Genomic DNA, 20,969 nt, shown 5'->3' with positions numbered 1-20,969 from the left:
GCCAATGAAGGTTCAGTTATGCATTTTCTATTTTTCCCCAGAATGGAAGCCGTCTGGATTTTTTTCCAAAGGTCTCCTAGAGAAACCCCAATCAAGGTACAACAGCGAGCCAGGTATGAACCCATGTTTTACCTTGAATCCTGATAGGGACACAACTACAATCGAACCAGAATCAAAGAGGCCCGGTAGTAGGCCGTGCAGAACTGTTGTCGTTCAAGACACTTCATTCAACTTGTATTTGTATAAACTGGCATAGGGTTCTGGTTATATAGGGTTCTGGTTATACTGCTTGATTGGAAGTAATAAATAATATTCTTCATACCATTTCTGCAGTACAGGTTGATTGTATATAATGATAATTTTTCCCAAAGATAGAATGAAAAAATTAAAGAAATTTACAAAATAAAGTAACATCCACCTCACATTGATCACACATTATTAGTCACAAAGAGTGGTTCTCACCGCATAATTCTATCAGGAGACGGACTGAGTAAACCACTCAGTAAGGGGAGGTATGGGAAGTCATTAGCAGACACACAAGTCACCGAGTCTGGACCAGAATCTTACATCCATCATTTTCTCAATAACAATATCGCCTCCTTCCTTGGCCACAAAAAGACATCAGACAGGAACCAAACCTACTTTGTAGGGGACATTTTATTGTATTAATTGCTGTTTCATCAGTCATTTTAACATACATAGTTATTTGGCTGGATTTTCTAAATGCTTTACCTTCTCACTCCCTCAACACAGAACTGGGTCTTGATCCAGTACTACTTATATCTTCATGTTCTGCCCAAAAGAACAGAGGAACCCAGTCATCTATTGTTACTGAACTGGGAAACGTTGCACTGAGAATATAATTCGCCTGGTTAACAAAACAGTTTCCCTGACTAAGCCCTGCTTTCACACACCATCATATTTCCAAAGGCTAAACTGTCATTCCCTCAAGAATATTTTTGATGACGGGCAACAGAAAGAGGGCAAGTGCATGGGGACGTGCTTCGGTCAACAGGAGCAATGGATAGAGACAGTTAGTCATCTCAAAGGCCTGGAGGGAAAGGGAGGCAAACTCTCCCATTGCTGCCCATGTCAGTGGCATTTTTGTGGCAGTATTACGGGAATCACCAGTTTGTAACATCTGTTTCTCTCAAGCCGGCTGAATGACGTGTTGGACAAAAATAACATACATTAGCAATGAGTTAGACGTCCCGCTTCCTGTCCGCACTTTCATCTTTCTTCATCTAATGAGCCTTTCCTTGCCCCCTCCCGTACTTGAAAACCACACTCTAAATCACAGCCCCACCCCACCCGCATCAGAAACCACAACTAGCAATAATGGACGTCAGGTCACTGAAGCAGGCGGTGTCTTTATGGGATGGATATGGACGAAGGTGGGTTAACTCAAGGCCGGGGAAGTTATGAACGCATATCAGCGTGAGGCTGACGATGAACACGCACATAAAATGGTCATCAGCAGCTCACACAGCAAAAAGGGGAACGACGGAGGAGAGTCAAAACATTCACAAAGAGGCCTTCATAGCTCTGAGTGTTCAACAAAAACTGGTCAGGCTTTCAGCGTGTACATCAACTATCCTTCCGTCCGTCTACACTCACCAAAAAACTGGTCATACCCCTCCGATGCTCTGCGGCAAACTATTAAAATCTGTGGTAAATAGTCTGAGCTCAAGGCCGATAAATATGGTGCCAAGTTAAACTTGGTTAAATAAATAATTTGATGATTCGATTCGGCGAATTCTGCGATGTCGGACGGACATTGAAGAGTCTCCAGAGGCGCTGTAGTAAATGCACATTATAATTCACACAAGTGAGACAATGTCAATGGCAGAAACAGGAAGATTCACCAGGAACAGAAAGAATGTGAGTCTATTTATTTTTGTTTTTTTTTTTTTAACAAAATGATTTTATTTTAAGCAAAAAACCACAATACATCACTAACAAGTTTTCAGTTTTCATTTCGAATAATGGAAGTGTGCAGGGCTTCTAGGAAAATGTAGATTTATTTCCCATCACTACATCTCCTTAAAACCCAGACCATTTTGAGCATAAATGTACATGCTCAGTGCTATATCAAATCTCCGGCAACCCTACACATAACCCCAAAATATCCCGGGAAGTGTGGCACACATGGCGGTACCCAAAAGCACAAAAAGTTGGAATAAAGGGAAAGAAAACACAATAAAATAACTCTTGGACGTCTTGTGTAACAGAAAGCAGTATTTACACATTTTAATCTGTCTATATGGCCCTCTTACCCCACTACCCATGGGGGCAAAGAAGTCAGTCATGGCAAAGATATCCCGTCTTCTTAATCAGACCCAGACTCCTCTGAGCTGGGAGGTGTGCTGACCACCTCCTCCTCCTCATCATCATCATCTGAACCCTGGAAGAGAGGAAGAGTAAAAGGGCACTTCCTGTCTTAAGGCAATAGACCATCATTCTTGTGTAATGGTCAACTGTGAACTTCAGGTAACCTCCACCTAAAGAGTCTACACAGCTTGGGGAAAAAAAAACATACATAATTCAGTGAATGCTTCGGGCCTCTACTCTTTAAACCTCTGCACCTTCGACTTTGCATTTATATCATGAATTACATCAGGTAACCAACAGCAACCATGTGTGTTGCCAAGAGAATTGATGCTGGAAGAGGCCCAGATGCTGAACAGCCTTAAACTGATTCAGGAAACACCTAAGTTGGATAAAGCAAGCACCCGTGAGCTCTGGATGGTGACAGCGGGAACCGGCGCCGCCCGTACCTTACGCTTGGTGCCCTTGCCACGTTCCGAGTCGGACGAGCTCTCCTCGCTGGAGATGAACTCCCGGCTCTTGAAGCTGTCGTTCCCACCGGCCCGTTCCTTCTCTCTCTCCCGCTCGCCCGCGCGGCTGCTGGCTGCCGCCTTCTTCTTCCGATCGTCACTCTTCCCACCTTTTTTCTTAGCTTCCCTGGGACGCGGAGGCGACAGCAAGGCGTGAGGGGCGAGACACGAGACGGCTGAACGCCAGGTGGTCAGACTTGGAGCTGAACCGAGGCCGCTGGGACCCCAGGCGTACAAGCCACCCCTGCCACCCAAGCACTACCACCCTCATGCAATGTGCACCAGCAGCCCCAGACAGCAGGGGACACAGGGAGGGTTTTCACAATAAAGCACAAAACACAGGACAGTGTGAAGCAGGGGAACCTGAGCACAAGGTTTTATAGTCATAGTACAATGTGTGTGTAAACAGTAAATACAAATAATTGATCAAAGGAGAATGACTAATTAGCATTACACAAACATTGCAATGAGACTACATGTATAATAGAACAGGCCTAACATAACGTAAGTGGGAGTGCTGTGAGGGTCCATACTTTTTGGAGGGGCCCGAGGAGGCCCCGCCGCTCTCCCTGTACTCCTTCATGGCTCTCTCGTAATGCTTCTTCGCCTCCTCGGCTTTCTGCTCCCATTCCTGGGGCACAGAAACACCAATGAGAGAGACAGAACGAAAAAGAGCAAGTGAGAGGGAGGTAGAGAGAGAGAACGAAAAAGAGCAAGTGAGAGGGAGAGAGAGAGAGAGAGAGAGAGAGAGAGAGACGGGGGGGAGAGAGAGAGAGAGAGAGACGGGGGGAGAGAGAGACGGGGGGAGAGAGAGAGGGAGAGAGAGAGAGAGAGAGAGAGAAGTTACCACAGTCTCCGTTTCCCAGCAGTTTAAGACAGAGTTGAACCAAACAGCATAGAAGAAATTGACCCTCGACCTGATATTCATTCACTTCACTCAGAGCAGAGACGTTAATAAATACTGCCCCCAGTGGGCCTGCTGAGCAGAGCTGAGGTCACTCTTCAGCTGCTCACCTCTTTCCTGTCCTTGCCGAGCTGCTTCCACATCTCGCCAGCCTTCTTGGAGATCTCCGTGACGGAGATGCCTGGGTTCTCCGACTTGATGCGCTCGCGGCTGGAGTTGAGCCACAGCATGTAAGCACTCATGGGCCTCTTGGGGGCACCGGCGTCCTTCTCCTTAGCTTTGGCCTTGGGAAAGGGGGGCGGGGGGGAGACAGGGAAGTTTTTGAAATCTGGCCGCGTTCGCTGAAACCTGCGGGCAGCGCACCCCAGACGGCCCCCCGCACGCACCCCAGACGGCCCCCAGACGCACCCCGCACGCACCCCAGACGGCCCCCGCACGCACCCCAGACGGCCCCCAGACGGCCCCCCCGCACGCACCCCAGACGGCCCCCCGCACGCACCCCGCACGCACCCCAGACGGCCCCCGCACGCACCCCAGACGGCCCCCAGACGCCCCCCGCACGCACCCCGCACGCACCCCAGACGGCCCCCAGACGCACCCCGCACGCACCCCAGACGGCCCCCGCACGCACCCCAGACGGCCCCCAGACGGCCCCCTGCACGCACCCCAGACGCCCCCCGCACGCACCCCAGACGGCCCCCTGCACGCACCCCAGACGGCCCCCGCACGCACCCCAGACGGCCCCCCCGCACGCACCCCAGACGGCCCCCAGACGGCCCCCAGACGCCCCCCGCACGCACCCCAGACGGCCCCCCCGCACGCACCCCAGACGGCCCCCCCGCACGCACCCCAGACGGCCCCCAGACGCCCCCCGCACGCACCCCAGACGGCCCCCCGCACGCACCCCAGACGGCCCCCAGACGCACCCCGCACGCACCCCAGACGGCCCCCGCACGCACCCCAGACGGCCCCCAGACGGCCCCCCCGCACGCACCCCAGACGGCCCCCCGCACGCACCCCGCACGCACCCCAGACGGCCCCCGCACGCACCCCAGACGGCCCCCAGACGCCCCCCGCACGCACCCCGCACGCACCCCAGACGGCCCCCAGACGCACCCCGCACGCACCCCAGACGGCCCCCGCACGCACCCCAGACGGCCCCCAGACGGCCCCCTGCACGCACCCCAGACGCCCCCCGCACGCACCCCAGACGGCCCCCTGCACGCACCCCAGACGGCCCCCGCACGCACCCCAGACGGCCCCCCGCACGCACCCCAGACGGCCCCCAGACGGCCCCCAGACGCCCCCCGCACGCACCCCAGACGGCCCCCCGCACGCACCCCAGACGGCCCCCCCGCACGCACCCCAGACGGCCCCCAGACGCCCCCCGCACGCACCCCAGACGGCCCCCCGCACGCACCCCAGACGGCCCCCAGACGGCCCCCGCACGCACCCCAGACGGCCCCCCGCACGCACCCCAGACGGCCCCCCGCACGCACCCCAGACGGCCCCCCGCACGCACCCCAGACGGCCCCCAGACGCCCCCCCGCACGCACCCCAGACGGCCCCCCGCACGCACCCCAGACGGCCTTCCCGCACGCACCCCAGACGGCCCCCCGCACGCACCCCAGACGGCCCCCCGCACGCACCCCAGACGGCCCCCAGACGCACCCCGCACGCACCCCAGACGGCCCCCCGCACGCACCCCAGACGGCCCCCAGACGGCCCCCCGCACGCACCCCAGACGGCCCCCCCGCACGCACCCCGCACGCACCCCAGACGGCCCCCGCACGCACCCCAGACGGCCCCCAGACGCCCCCCGCACGCACCCCGCACGCACCCCAGACGGCCCCCAGACGCACCCCGCACGCACCCCAGACGGCCCCCGCACGCACCCCAGACGGCCCCCAGACGGCCCCCTGCACGCACCCCAGACGCCCCCCGCACGCACCCCAGACGGCCCCCTGCACGCACCCCAGACGGCCTTCCCGCACGCACCCCAGACGGCCCCCCGCACGCACCCCAGACGGCCCCCAGACGGCCCCCAGACGCCCCCCGCACGCACCCCAGACGGCCCCCCCGCACGCACCCCAGACGGCCCCCCGCACGCACCCCAGACGGCCCCCAGACGCCCCCCGCACGCACCCCAGACGGCCCCCCGCACGCACCCCAGACGGCCCCCAGACGGCCCCCGCACGCACCCCAGACGGCCCCCCCGCACGCACCCCAGACGGCCCCCCGCACGCACCCCAGACGGCCCCCCGCACGCACCCCAGACGGCCCCCAGACGCCCCCCGCACGCACCCCAGACGGCCCCCCGCACGCACCCCAGACGGCCTTCCCGCACGCACCCCAGACGGCCCCCCGCACGCACCCCAGACGGCCCCCCGCACGCACCCCAGACGGCCCCCCGCACGCACCCCAGACGGCCCCCAGACGCCCCCCGCACGCACCCCAGACGGCCCCCAGACGCCCCCCGCACGCACCCCAGACGCCCCCCGCACGCACCCCAGACGGCCCCCAGACGCCCCCCGCACGCACCCCAGACGGCCCCCCGCACGCACCCCAGACGCCCCCCGCACGCACCCCAGACGGCCCCCCGCACGCACCCCAGACGGCCCCCCGCACGCACCCCAGACGGCCCCCAGACGCCCCCCGCACGCACCCCAGACGGCCCCCAGACGCACCCCGCACGCACCCCAGACGGCCCCCTGCACGCACCCCAGACGGCCCCCCGCACGCACCCCAGACGGCCCCCGCACGCACCCCAGACGGCCCCCAGACGCCCCCCGCACGCACCCCAGACGGCCCCCCGCACGCACCCCAGACGGCCCCCCGCACGCACCCCAGACGGCCCCCGCACGCACCCCAGACGGCCCCCCGCACGCACCCCAGACGGCCCCCGCACGCACCCCAGACGCCCCCCGCACGCACCCCAGACGGCCCCCCGCACGCACCCCAGACGGCCCCCTGCACGCACCCCAGACGGCCCCCGCACGCACCCCAGACGGCCCCCCGCACGCACCCCAGACGGCCCCCCGCACGCACCCCAGACGGCCCCCCCGCACGCACCCCAGACGGCCCCCCGCACGCACCCCAGACGGCCCCCAGACGGCCCCCCGCACGCACCCCAGACGGCCCCCCGCACGCACCCCAGACGGCCCCCAGACGGCCCCCCGCACGCACCCCAGACGGCCCCCCCGCACGCACCCCAGACGGCCCCCCGCACGCACCCCAGACGGCCCCCCGCACGCACCCCAGACGGCCCCCCGCACGCACCCCAGACGGCCCCCCGCACGCACCCCAGACGGCCCCCCCGCACGCACCCCAGACGGCCCCCCGCACGCACCCCAGACCGCCCCCCGCACGCACCCCAGACGGCCCCCAGACGCCCCCCGCACGCACCCCAGACGCCCCCCGCACGCACCCCAGACGGCCCCCCGCACGCACCCCAGACGGCCCCCCGCACGCACCCCAGACGGCCCCCAGACGGCCCCCGCACGCACCCCAGACGGCCCCCCGCACGCACCCCAGACGGCCCCCCCGCACGCACCCCAGACGGCCCCCCGCACGCACCCCAGACGGCCCCCCCGCACGCACCCCAGACGGCCCCCAGACGCCCCCCGCACGCACCCCAGACGGCCCCCAGACGCACCCCGCACGCACCCCAGACGGCCCCCTGCACGCACCCCAGACGGCCCCCCGCACGCACCCCAGACGGCCCCCGCACGCACCCCAGACGGCCCCCAGACGCCCCCCGCACGCACCCCAGACGGCCCCCCCGCACGCACCCCAGACGGCCCCCTGCACGCACCCCAGACGGCCCCCGCACGCACCCCAGACGGCCCCCCGCACGCACCCCAGACGGCCCCCAGACGGCCCCCAGACGCCCCCCGCACGCACCCCAGACGGCCCCCCGCACGCACCCCAGACGGCCCCCCCGCACGCACCCCAGACGGCCCCCCGCACGCACCCCAGACGGCCCCCCGCACGCACCCCAGACGGCCCCCAGACGCCCCCCGCACGCACCCCAGACGGCCCCCCGCACGCACCCCAGACGGCCCCCCGCACGCACCCCAGACGGCCCCCAGACGCACCCCGCACGCACCCCAGACGGCCCCCAGACGCACCCCGCACGCACCCCAGACGGCCCCCGCACGCACCCCAGACGGCCCCCAGACGGCCCCCCCGCACGCACCCCAGACGGCCCCCCGCACGCACCCCAGACGGCCCCCAGACGCACCCCGCACGCACCCCAGACGGCCCCCGCACGCACCCCAGACGGCCCCCAGACGGCCCCCCGCACGCACCCCCAGACGGCCCCCCGCACGCACCCCGCACGCACCCCAGACGGCCCCCGCACGCACCCCAGACGGCCCCCAGACGCCCCCCGCACGCACCCCGCACGCACCCCAGACGGCCCCCAGACGCACCCCGCACGCACCCCAGACGGCCCCCGCACGCACCCCAGACGGCCCCCAGACGGCCCCCTGCACGCACCCCAGACGCCCCCCGCACGCACCCCAGACGGCCCCCTGCACGCACCCCAGACGGCCCCCGCACGCACCCCAGACGGCCCCCCGCACGCACCCCAGACGGCCCCCAGACGGCCCCCAGACGCCCCCCGCACGCACCCCAGACGGCCCCCAGACGCCCCCCGCACGCACCCCAGACGGCCCCCCGCACGCACCCCAGACGGCCCCCAGACGCCCCCCGCACGCACCCCAGACGGCCCCCCGCACGCACCCCAGACGGCCCCCAGACGGCCCCCGCACGCACCCCAGACGGCCCCCCGCACGCACCCCAGACGGCCCCCCGCACGCACCCCAGACGGCCCCCCGCACGCACCCCAGACGGCCCCCAGACGCCCCCCGCACGCACCCCAGACGGCCCCCCGCACGCACCCCAGACGGCCTTCCCGCACGCACCCCAGACGGCCCCCCGCACGCACCCCAGACGGCCCCCCGCACGCACCCCAGACGGCCCCCCGCACGCACCCCAGACGGCCCCCAGACGCCCCCCGCACGCACCCCAGACGGCCCCCAGACGCCCCCCGCACGCACCCCAGACGCCCCCCGCACGCACCCCAGACGGCCCCCAGACGCCCCCCGCACGCACCCCAGACGGCCCCCCGCACGCACCCCAGACGCCCCCCGCACGCACCCCAGACGGCCCCCCGCACGCACCCCAGACGGCCCCCCGCACGCACCCCAGACGGCCCCCAGACGCCCCCCGCACGCACCCCAGACGGCCCCCAGACGCACCCCGCACGCACCCCAGACGGCCCCCTGCACGCACCCCAGACGGCCCCCGCACGCACCCCAGACGGCCCCCGCACGCACCCCAGACGGCCCCCAGACGCCCCCCGCACGCACCCCAGACGGCCCCCCGCACGCACCCCAGACGGCCCCCCCGCACGCACCCCAGACGGCCCCCGCACGCACCCCAGACGGCCCCCCGCACGCACCCCAGACGGCCCCCGCACGCACCCCAGACGCCCCCCGCACGCACCCCAGACGGCCCCCCGCACGCACCCCAGACGGCCCCCTGCACGCACCCCAGACGGCCCCCGCACGCACCCCAGACGGCCCCCCGCACGCACCCCAGACGGCCCCCCGCACGCACCCCAGACGGCCCCCCGCACGCACCCCAGACGGCCCCCCGCACGCACCCCAGACGGCCCCCAGACGGCCCCCCGCACGCACCCCAGACGGCCCCCCGCACGCACCCCAGACGGCCCCCAGACGGCCCCCCGCACGCACCCCAGACGGCCCCCCGCACGCACCCCAGACGGCCCCCCGCACGCACCCCAGACGGCCCCCCGCACGCACCCCAGACGGCCCCCCGCACGCACCCCAGACGGCCCCCCGCACGCACCCCAGACGGCCCCCCGCACGCACCCCAGACGGCCCCCCGCACGCACCCCAGACCGCCCCCCGCACGCACCCCAGACGGCCCCCAGACGCCCCCCGCACGCACCCCAGACGCCCCCCGCACGCACCCCAGACGGCCCCCCCGCACGCACCCCAGACGGCCCCCCGCACGCACCCCAGACGGCCCCCAGACGGCCCCCGCACGCACCCCAGACGGCCCCCCCGCACGCACCCCAGACGGCCCCCCGCACGCACCCCAGACGGCCCCCCGCACGCACCCCAGACGGCCCCCCGCACGCACCCCAGACGGCCCCCAGACGCCCCCCGCACGCACCCCAGACGGCCCCCAGACGCACCCCGCACGCACCCCAGACGGCCCCCTGCACGCACCCCAGACGGCCCCCGCACGCACCCCAGACGGCCCCCGCACGCACCCCAGACGGCCCCCAGACGCCCCCCGCACGCACCCCAGACGGCCCCCCGCACGCACCCCAGACGGCCCCCTGCACGCACCCCAGACGGCCCCCGCACGCACCCCAGACGGCCCCCCGCACGCACCCCAGACGGCCCCCAGACGGCCCCCAGACGCCCCCCGCACGCACCCCAGACGGCCCCCCGCACGCACCCCAGACGGCCCCCCGCACGCACCCCAGACGGCCCCCCGCACGCACCCCAGACGGCCCCCCGCACGCACCCCAGACGGCCCCCAGACGCCCCCCGCACGCACCCCAGACGGCCCCCCGCACGCACCCCAGACGGCCCCCCGCACGCACCCCAGACGGCCCCCAGACGGCCCCCGCACGCACCCCAGACGGCCCCCCCGCACGCACCCCAGACGGCCCCCCGCACGCACCCCAGACGGCCCCCCGCACGCACCCCAGACGGCCCCCCGCACGCACCCCAGACGGCCCCCCGCACGCACCCCAGACGGCCCCCCGCACGCACCCCAGACGGCCCCCCCGCACGCACCCCAGACCGCCCCCCCGCACGCACCCCAGACGGCCCCCCGCACGCACCCCAGACGGCCCCCCGCACGCACCCCAGACGGCCCCCCGCACGCACCCCAGACCGCCCCCCGCACGCACCCCAGACCGCCCCCCGCACGCACCCCAGACCGCCCCCCGCACGCACCCCAGACGGCCCCCCGCACGCACCCCAGACGGCCCCCCGCACGCACCCCAGACGGCCCCCCGCACGCACCCCAGACGGCCCCCCGCACGCACCCCAGCCTTGCGCGGCTTCTTCTCCTTGGTCACTTTGGGCTTCTTAGCTGGCTTCTTCTTCTTGCTGTCGTCCTCGCTGTCGTCTCCGCCCTCCGCGCTGCTGTCACTGGCCGATGCATTGCTGTCGTACCTGAGACGACGAGAAGGGGCGTAATGAAAAGGCATTCCGAACTGGAGATTCAGCCCGAGTTTTTAGAATCAGATCTAACTCAGACTTGGAATTAAAATTGGTTAAAGACCTACGGACGTCACAAATTGATACAGGCTGCACCACAACTGTAATGTACAAAAACACTACATTGTTCAATATTCACGTTAAGGTCAGATAATGAAATTCAGTTACCTGGATGATTCACAGTGCAAAACCCTTTTTTGAAATATAATTTTACTTAACAGGCATGTTAAATGTATCCAAAACCACACTCAATCAGTGCCAAATCAAATACAGTGTTAGAACTCAATCATACAGAATCAGTTCTGAATATAAGCTTATTAAATCATTACGTTTAATTGTATTTTTGGTATATCAAGGACCTTGTATCTAGATATCGTCGCTGTCTGGTGAAACCCATGCGTGTCCACATTTTGATGATTGTGATTTAGTGGTCGACACCTAATGATGACTCAAGGAAAAGATGCTTTATAAAAGTATCTATTTAAACTAGTGATTGTAGTAGTTAAAAATTATAGAAATTTTTGCTTGCATGGATCACATTATACTGGTGATTGTAACACCTTAATGTCGATTGGTACTGAGCCAGGTAACCAATATTGCTAATAATAATGAATATAAAGCAAGATTAGTTTGTATCTCGACAGTGACATACCCTTCTTCTGCAAAAACGATCCACATAAATCATTAAACCATCCACAGACGGCTGTATGAAGGCAGCTTCGCATATGTGGTGCTAAGGGTGCCTCATCTTGCTATTTTTAGGTTTGTTTTGTAAAGTATTTTCTGAGAAAATGCATTTCCCCCCCCCCCAACGCTCCTGGAATAATGGGTTTTTGGAGATACGCGTTTTTCATCAGACAGCAACGAGATTTATCAGTTTGAGGGGGAGCGGTACACACGCCTAACGTCGAAATGGCAGAACTGGGAGAGTTTAGGTACCAGGAGATTTCTGCTTTTGGATGGAAATGACATCAGAGGTCAAAGGTCAGTATGAAAGGAAGTAGGACTTACTCCTCAGCGATGTCGTCATCCTCCTCACCAGGGTTGAAAGACTCATCTGGCAGGGGGGAGAAACACAAAAGTTGAACTCCACTGGTCACACCGCGTCCCACAGTTCAATGACGCCAAGACCGTTCCTGGTCAGGGACCTGCCCACACGGCCCAGCTCACCGCTGCCTCCCTCCGAGTCGCTGTCGTTGGCCTCCTCGCGGATCTTGCCCTCCTCCTTCATGCGCTCCAGGTAGGCGTCATGCTGGTCGTCGTCCGAGTCGCTGTACATGTTCTCGTTGCCCTTCATGTCCTGAGTGAGCAAGGAATGACAGCAGTGAGGGCGTGATCGGGGAGGGGAAGGGGGCGTTAGGAAAATCAACGCTGAATCAAGGGAAGGAGAAGATAAGCTCATCAAGCAGGCGCCAACAGCACGGAAATGTGTTCCTCTGAAGACAAACAGCAGTGGGATTTTAGAGACAGAGTGCTCGCAGGCTTCGGGACTCCAGTGTGTAATCGGCATGACAAGTGCTCACCAGTCATGTTAATCTCTGACGCGAGCGTGCAAAAAATAAAAAAATCACTAGTCGCTAGCAACCCTGGTTAGTTAAGGCCCAAAAACGCACATGGCTGCATTGATGTGGGGGGGGATTCTGCTTCACACTAGTCACGCTCAGACCACACACTGAAGGCGAAGAACTCCCAGCAGGAAGCGGAAAGACCCCAGGATAAATCACAGCCCCACCCATCCCTCGCCCATCCACAGATGATTCGGCTGTTAATCAGTGATGCGGACACCTGCACTCAGACCTTACGGCGTTAGCGAGTCGTGTATACAGCCTGTTCTGACCCTATAAAGCGGTACTAAGGCTATCAGCTCAGGACACCAGGGGCCTGTACTGCGAAGCGGGGTTACTGGCTTATCGGGGTAACTTGTCGGATTTAAGGTAGTCCGGGCAAAATGTAAGAGAACGAATTTTAAGTCCATTTAAACTGTGGTACCTTAAATCTGACAAGTTATCCCGATAAGCCAGTAACCCCGCTTTCGTAGCACGGGCTTCAGGACTGAAAACGATACGGAGTAAATACACCCCAGTCTTGAAGAACACGCCCCCAACCCCACATGCTTTTCAGTGGCATTTTGCAGTCTAAAATCTCAGGGCTTATGCTTGGAGGGAATTTCGAAGGAAGCCCTGTAATATAACATCTTGCTGCTCGTTTAAAATAAACAGGATGAAACTTAAACTAAAGAAACAAACAAAAAAAAAAACAGCCTGGGTCTTCAGCACCACTTGGTGACTCATGAGGAAAAAGATCCGTCTTCCTGAGATAGTATCACAAATTTACGGAAAACACCTTCAAACCCCCCCCGGGGGGAACTTGGGGTGGAAATGAAGGTAATTTCCAATCGTCTAACTGTCACAAACAGTTGCCCACTAAATCCGACGTGACCGATAATGTGGTCTCTTGCCTCCCCACTGACCCATGACTGCACAGGGACAGTATTAAAATGTCAAAACGTGGCTGCTAATGTGCTCTGACTGGGGTGTGACGTCATTTCCTGTTCTGGCTCTTTCGCAGCTCACACTATTCCTCGATCCTCAGCCCCCTCAGCGATTCCCCTGAAAGCAAGCTGGGCAGATCCTCGTCAGCATGATTTCACTCCTCCAATGTGCAGGCAGAACACAACATGCAGGCAGGTATTTCACACCCAAGTAATAAAAAGAAAAATTACAAAATAAAACACACACAGTGCGGAGGCAATACCGACCTTCTTCTTCAGGAACATAAACAGGGGGAATAGAGGGTACATTTTAAAAAAAGGTGTCAGTATTCAGTGAAAACCAGATACCAAAATGTATTGATTTTGTTTGCTTGTAGTAAAAATTACCTCTTTGAATCCTCGGTTCTTGATGTTGAGTTTCTTAGCATTGACAAAATCAAAGAGTTTACCGTACTCTTCCCTGAAAGACATGGAGGGAAATCGGTTCAAGACCTAAACACGCACACCTCACACGATGAAGATGTCTGTCTAAAGCATGGCTGTGTAATCTTATCCAGAAAGGGCCGCCATGTGTGACGATTCTCGCAGCAACTCCCTAATTAGATTACTAATTAGAAGACTGATTGGCTGCAGAGTTCTCACACGTGAGCTTGAACAGCTGACCTAAAGGTTACCCCAAAAACCCTTTGCTGATAAGAGAGTTAACTTCTGGTCTAAAGGAACCTCGTATTTTGGTCAGTTGGATATCTCTACACATGTTCAAGTCTTGCAACTGCAACAGTAGGGACAGGAGGAGAGGACAGTGGACACCGAGCGGGGGTGGGCCGACCTCTCGATGCTGCTGAAGGTGTACTGCGAGCCCTGCTTGGTCTCGATCTCGAAGTCGAAGGAGCGCGTGGTGGTCGTGCCTCGGGCGAAGTTGACGCAGGAGATCTCCTCGAAGCGCAGGTGCACGGGCGGCTTGTGCACGTAGATGAAGCCTCTCTCCAGGGGGTAGAGGAGGCCCGAGCTGGCCTTGTAGGAGCAGGTGATGCACTGAGCTCCAGAATGCCTGTGGGGTGGGGGGGCAGAGGAGAGACAGAGCTACACCAAACTGCTGGGAGCTGTTCTCCGGCAAAGTGCTGAAACTTCTAAAGAACAAAGAAATGCGGCCCGACGGATGGTATGAGTACAAATATCAGAGAGGAGCATCGCCATGGAAACCATCGCCCAGGAGTCACCCTATGGTATTACCCCTGGAAGTTGCCTGGGACAGTGATCTTCCTGTTGACCAGAGCCTTCATCACCCTGCTGACCATCTCATATAGCGATCCTGACATGTTCTTGCTGAGTTTCCCTTCGAAACGCTTCTCCACATCATCCCTGCAGGGTGACAAAGAAAGTGTTCAGGGGGGGAGGAGGGACAGGGTGAGAAAGGCAGGAAGTGCTTGGAAGTCTAGTGTTCAGGAACCCCCCCCTCTGGACTGGACGGTGGGCGCCACCCTCCCGCTCAGACTCACTCGCTCATGTTGAGCGTGAGGGTGATGTCATCCTCCTTGGAGAAAAGCAGGATGAGGAAGTGGTACCGGGTTTGCCCTTGCTTGATTGGGGGGTCCAGGCTGATCTGAGAGAGCGAAGAGCAGGTGTGAGAACCTCAGCGCATCGACCAGCAGCTAGCGCAACGCTACCGACAAACAGGGGCGTTTCACCCGATATCACATACTCACCACGAAAAACATCTGCCTTTGGTCCTTGTGTGGCAGCAGAAATAGACGCAGGACTGTGGTGTAGGGGATTTTGTAGTCAAAAGTCTTACCATGAAGGTGCAGAAAGGTAGGATAGATACGGATGTCGTACCTAGAGAGCAGGAAGACTTCCGTTAGAGAAGACGATTGGTCATTTTTACGGGATGCTGTGTTATGTTAGATCAACGGATGGCAGCAGGGGGCGCTATGACAGGCGCGAATGGCCAGCGAGCAGGTCGACCGTTCCCCACCTTCCCCTGGGCGTCAGACACTGCAGTTCTTTGAAGATGCAAATGGCGTCGCCGGTGGCTTGGATGACGTCCGCCTTCGAAAGCACGTTCTGGGCAAAAGCCTGGAACAAAGGACAACGTTAGGCGCCCTCCCGTGGCTACAGCGCATCTAATGCAGGGTACACTCAGGCAGGAACCTATTATGGAACATGAGAGAAATGTGATTATATCGAGTGATCATCTGTCATAGAGCACAGATTACCGTACTAGTACGCATTTCATTTAAAAACACCAAGGTAACACATCAACACAAAACGGCAATTAAAATGAATATAATGAAATCTCTTTCTTCAGCAACCCCACCAAACTGCATGCACAGGATAGGTGCCATGAAAAAGCGACTGACAGACAGTGCCCCCTAGTGGTCCGGCATTGCAAGCAGTCACAACAAAGTCACAGTGCAGAAGGGCGCAGTTACCTCTACAGGCTCGACACCCTCGTCCCCGATACTGGGAGGGACGTAGAAGCGGACCTCCATGAGGGACACCTCGGCATCGTCGTTTTGGTGGAATTCCAGTGTGACCTCGTTCTTTCCCGTCGCGCACTGCGACACACTGGACAGGGGGATCTCAAACACCGGGCTGTCATTGACGTCGAAGGACAGGAGAGGGCCTGCAGGGCAGAAATCATGGCGAATTTTAACCCGCCCTTCCTACGGCAAGAGTCACATTTTTAACCCATTAGGAAAAAGAAACAGCTCCTCCACTTCCTGCCGCCTCCGCTCCGCACCTGGAGACGTCTTCGGACAGTAACGTCACCGTTGCACATGTGCGTTAAACGCCAGTCGTCATCACCACAGAGGAGAGGCAGCGTCCGGACAAAAAAAGCACAATGTGCTTTGTGCGTCGGGAAGCAATTTTGCCGTTCTGCCTTCTGTCTGATCACTCCCACGCAAGCAAACGTGGAATGTCCCCCCCCCCCCCCGAAAGGAGCGAAACATGCCAAGAGCCGCAAAGAACCTGAAAACTTCGCAGTGCCCCAGTTCCAGCCTTTGACACACATGTCCTTCTCCGTCAGCTCCACCTTGTAGTTGGCCTTGAAGTACTCCGAGATCTTCTCAAAGTCCTGAGGGTAAACGGAGGAACAGAAGTCAGGAGTGTGACACGGAAGAGGGGAGAGTTCGGCCTTCAGATGCTGAGAAACACTGTTTACCTTAATGCCAAATCTCAAGTTTCATCCCGCTTCTCCGCTAACCGCACAAACCATTTCCCTACACTACCCCCCCCCCCCACAAAAGGCATCCCCCACTACCACCAATCACCACCCAATCTGTCCAGTCTCTGTCTCGGGGTTACAGAGGGCGACCGTCGCATTAGAAACGTGTAACATTACAGCTGATTAATCGCAGCCCGATGACCTCGCAGCCCTGTCTGCCCGTTCTCAGGATATGGGGGTGAGCGTAATCCATGGAAAGGCTCCCCCAAGGCCGCCGCTTACAATCAAGCCGTTTATTTATCCAGCCGAGGTTTGTTACCACGGGACCGGACTGCGATGGCTTCCACATGTGTAACCCCCACCACCTCCAGCCCCCAGGTGCACGCATGCGTTCTAGCGTCACTGCCCAGTGTGATCTCTGTCGCCCCCTGGAGGCCACCTCCTCCAATTATCCGCCTGGCAGCCGGTCACTTAAACCCCAAGCACAATCTGGTTATTACTGCTCTTGGCTCTCATGCCCACGTGCCGATCCACCTCCTGCCTGGAACCAAAGGTCCCAAGACCTTCATTAGCAGAGAGACACTACCTCAATCATCATCAATTGCATGAAGGCCTCGTTCTTGACCAAGCGCCGGCCCCCACGCTTCCCCACCACCGTCCCCATGGCAGTGCGGAACCAAGCCGGGGGATGAGGCGGAGTCTGGCCGGAAGCCCGAGGAGGCAGTACTGAGGGCTGGCCATTAATGGACAGTCGGACGCTTACTTGGTTCCAGGCTACGGGGAGTTTTACACAGGCGCCCCAACAAAATGATTCTGTTTCTAACATCTGCTAAAAAGGTCAAGATGGTTTATACAGTCCATTTAGCTTTGGAATTATACCATCTTCCATCTAAAACATTCTGTGATTATATCTGCGAAATAGTGACAAATGCAAAAGCCCCATTAACTCCCCCTTACCGAGTCGCGGAAGCCGTCGTACTTGTACACGTGACCTGTGCTGGTCGCCAGCTTGATGCCGTGCCCAAGACAGACCCGCCGCCACTGCGCCAGGGTCAGCTCTGGGGCGGAAATGCTGTCCACTTTCCCCGTCTTGCTGCTCTTGTACACCACCGACTGCTTGCTGAAACGGAGGCGGCCGTCATTCTGCAGAGGGACGAACGGTCAGCACGCTAGGCATGGCACGGCATCAGCGAGGTAAAATTCTAAATAAATGATGCAAAGGTGCAGGTGAAATAATCAGTACTCACCCAGCACCCCTTGACCTCCTGGTATATCTCATTAAACTCCAAAGTGTCGCCCATCTCTGCCTCCTGGTCCCACAGCACTCACCTACGGGCAACACAGAGAATCGAATAAAATTCACCACCCAGATGGGCTCGTGTCCTCTTGTTAACTCTGTCCTTGACTGATGGAATGAGACAGGCCTGGAAAGACGCAAGTTCAGTGGTTCTCTGAGTCGGTCCTCAGGACCCACTGCCTTGCTTGTTTTCCAGCTATCCCTGCCATACACACTGCTGATTACCTGGATCAGGTGTGTTCAGTCAATCAGAAGGTGGAAGACAGCTGGGACTTGTGTGTGGGGCAGGGATAGCAGGGAAACAAGCAGGGCAGTGAGGACCGAGTTTAAGAACCACTATATTACAGCTTAAACCAATATAATCGAGCAGAGACTTGAAACACAGCTGTAAGTGCAATTCTGAGAACCCCCAAATTTAAATATTACAACACAACATTTAAAATAAATTCAATACAGTTCTGTTATTGAATAAAAATGATGTCTGATTAAACAACCACCCTGATGCAAAGTCTTTAAAAGATTAAACACACACATACATTTTTTTTAGCAGATCTAGTAACAAATAAAAGGTACATTTGGTAGACCTGGGTCTGATTAAGCCATCTAATTAAGAGAATATTACGAATATACCCGGAACCAGTAATTATCGGTGATCGACTTATGGTTAATTTTTACAAATTCTGAATCATCGTATAACATTTCAGTACATTTCGAGAAAGCCAGGATCTGCTCCTAGAAACGATACTATGTGTAACTTCACAATTTTACTACTGATAAACTATGCAGTCACATCCCTTTAAACTTGCCCTTCTGGCCAATATCAGGCCCTGTCATGTTTAACTTCGAAAAGGGACAGCAAGCTGATGTACACGAAACGATAAGTTATTTAACCTCTAAAGCCTTTTGCTAAAACAGTCACATGCTTCTTAAAGAGTTCACGGACTTCAAACGACATCAGCTCGTAACAATGCGACTGGCATTCAAGTAATAGCCTGATTTGTTCAATCTTTAAAGTGCACATCAGTGCCTTATTTACGCGTATAGATCTCCAACTGTTTAAATCTGTCCGTTATTTCTAACTACAAATATCGACAGAATTCCAAGTAAGACGTATAAAGATTATTCACGACTAAAATTTTGTAATTTAAGATGCTAGCTCATAGCTACTTGTCAATGCACTGCAAGTCTGCCCAAATTTTGCCGCGTTCACAAACGATTCTAACTCCCTGGGATCATTCGAAAACAGGAAAGCCAAATTCGCAATAAACAACCAATGAAGTCAGAAGACTTTATAAAAAGGAAGAGTAAAACTATAATTACTTCGCAGCACTCGTGTACAGGAGATAGCACTATTTCCCGCGTGAACCGTCGGCTCCGTCTCTGAAACGACACCGGAAGAAATTATTTTCGCCAACGTCACTTCCTGTTCAGTGGTCCTACGTAATGCGAACTATTTTTTTAACGGGACTTAACGGGACGAAGTAGATGGAGGTTGTGTCAGGTGCGTTGCTCCTGCTGTTTTAAGTTCCACCATGTGAAACTGCAAATATTATGTCAGATAGTAAGTATTTATGATTATCACTATCGCCTGGGTATTATTTTTTATTTACCTTTTGATTTTGTATAGAAACGTTGAAGTAAGTATTACATAATTTACAATAATACTGCAACAAGAGCACGAGGACAACGTATGTCGTATCCATGCACCTTTTTACTCTGAGCCTTATACAAATGTATGTTATACAAATATGAACAAACTAATGATTGTTAAAACTTTTTTTTCCATTATATAATATAAAATAATGAATGTCCGACCAAGTAGTTAGCTAATGGTTGCTATATCACTATTATATGTATTAAATTATATGTAAACTCCTCAATTTTCTTGGAACCTTGACAGGGGAAACCCAGGATGGGAGGCCGGTCCACCATATGGCACACTTATCCATACACTTTGGGGTGTGTAAAGACACCAGTTCACCTAAATCGCAATGTTTTTGGATCATGGAAGTAACCCAGAGTGATATGCTTTGAAATCAATACCACGGACTGTCACTGCCAAGGACAGATTATAGCCGTCCATCCACTTATCCATCATGCAACTGCTTATGTTTGCCAAATCGTGGGGGGTTTGGTGCTCATCCTAGGTAGCACAGGGTATTGGGGTTCCAGCCCATTTCAGAGCACACACAATTAATTTGACAAGGATACAAATTCACCTAAACCGCATGTTTTTCGCCGTTGGAGGACACTGGAGGAACAACAAAAGTATGCTTTGTGATGAGAACCACCGCCAATGAGTCCCAATAATGGTTTAAGAGTATTTCTATCTTAAATATAAATTAATAGTACTTAACCGTTAACTAATGTCGGTCCGAATTTTACGCATAAATGGCAGATCTGTCATTGAAGCAGTGTACAGTACGTTGTTGAAGTACTTTGCTTAGGAGTCCGAAGGGGCTGTTCTGGGATTATATTCATCAGACTGAATGATGATATGATATTGTACGATTCAGCACACTGAGATGGTCCATTATTTTGTAATTTTCTCAGTAGATTGTAGTTCATTGTCTTGGATTACCTTCGCAGAAATTCTAGGAGTAAAACTACAAAAATTGAGTGGAGGAATAATGTGCATTAATGAAAAAAAATAAGTGAGCTGCAGGGGGCGACAAAGCCTCAGTAGAGGAATTACACAAAATTCTGGGCAAACTCTCAAACGTATTTTTTCTTCTTTAAAATATATAAAAAGTAAAAACACTTCAAATATTACAGTTATTCTCCACATCATATAAGTGAAGTTATTACCTGACTTCTATACTAAGAAACGAAATTATGTTCATATGAACAAAAACGCGAAATATAAAACTATTCATTATAATATATATTATACATACGTGTTGCAATTATAGAATTTCCAGTTTGCGGAACAAAAAAATGCAATCACACGCAAGTGTAGCAGTTGAAATGTAGCCTGTGTTTTATACACATTGGCGAAGG

The 20,969-nt window shown here is 57.8% G+C and overlaps 1 protein-coding gene across 1 annotated transcript; it reads right to left on the bottom strand.

Annotated features, from left to right (window-relative positions):
- Positions 1–1,877: 1,877 nt before the first annotated feature.
- On the bottom strand, positions 1,878–19,406 carry LOC125704670 (FACT complex subunit SSRP1-like). The gene is made up of 18 exons (XM_048970592.1): positions 19,290–19,406; positions 17,920–18,001; positions 17,630–17,815; positions 16,477–16,582; positions 15,936–16,129; positions 15,479–15,579; positions 15,210–15,339; positions 15,003–15,106; positions 14,737–14,865; positions 14,333–14,554; positions 13,891–13,963; positions 12,183–12,312; positions 12,024–12,069; positions 10,838–10,967; positions 3,852–4,025; positions 3,371–3,468; positions 2,778–2,964; positions 1,878–2,404 (listed from the first exon to the last, which is right to left on the bottom strand). Exons 2-18 carry the CDS (start codon positions 17,971–17,973, stop codon positions 2,330–2,332), a joined length of 2,139 nt encoding a protein of 712 aa, XP_048826549.1. The 5' UTR covers positions 17,974–18,001; positions 19,290–19,406; the 3' UTR covers positions 1,878–2,329.
- Between the last annotated feature and the right edge of the window lie 1,563 nt (positions 19,407–20,969).

This window comes from Brienomyrus brachyistius, chromosome 12 (assembly GCF_023856365.1).
Source record: "Brienomyrus brachyistius isolate T26 chromosome 12, BBRACH_0.4, whole genome shotgun sequence".
NCBI classification, from domain to species: Eukaryota; Metazoa; Chordata; class Actinopteri; order Osteoglossiformes; family Mormyridae; genus Brienomyrus; species Brienomyrus brachyistius.
The sequence above is the reverse complement of the archived record's forward strand: the minus strand, read 5'-3'. Positions and strand labels throughout refer to the sequence as shown.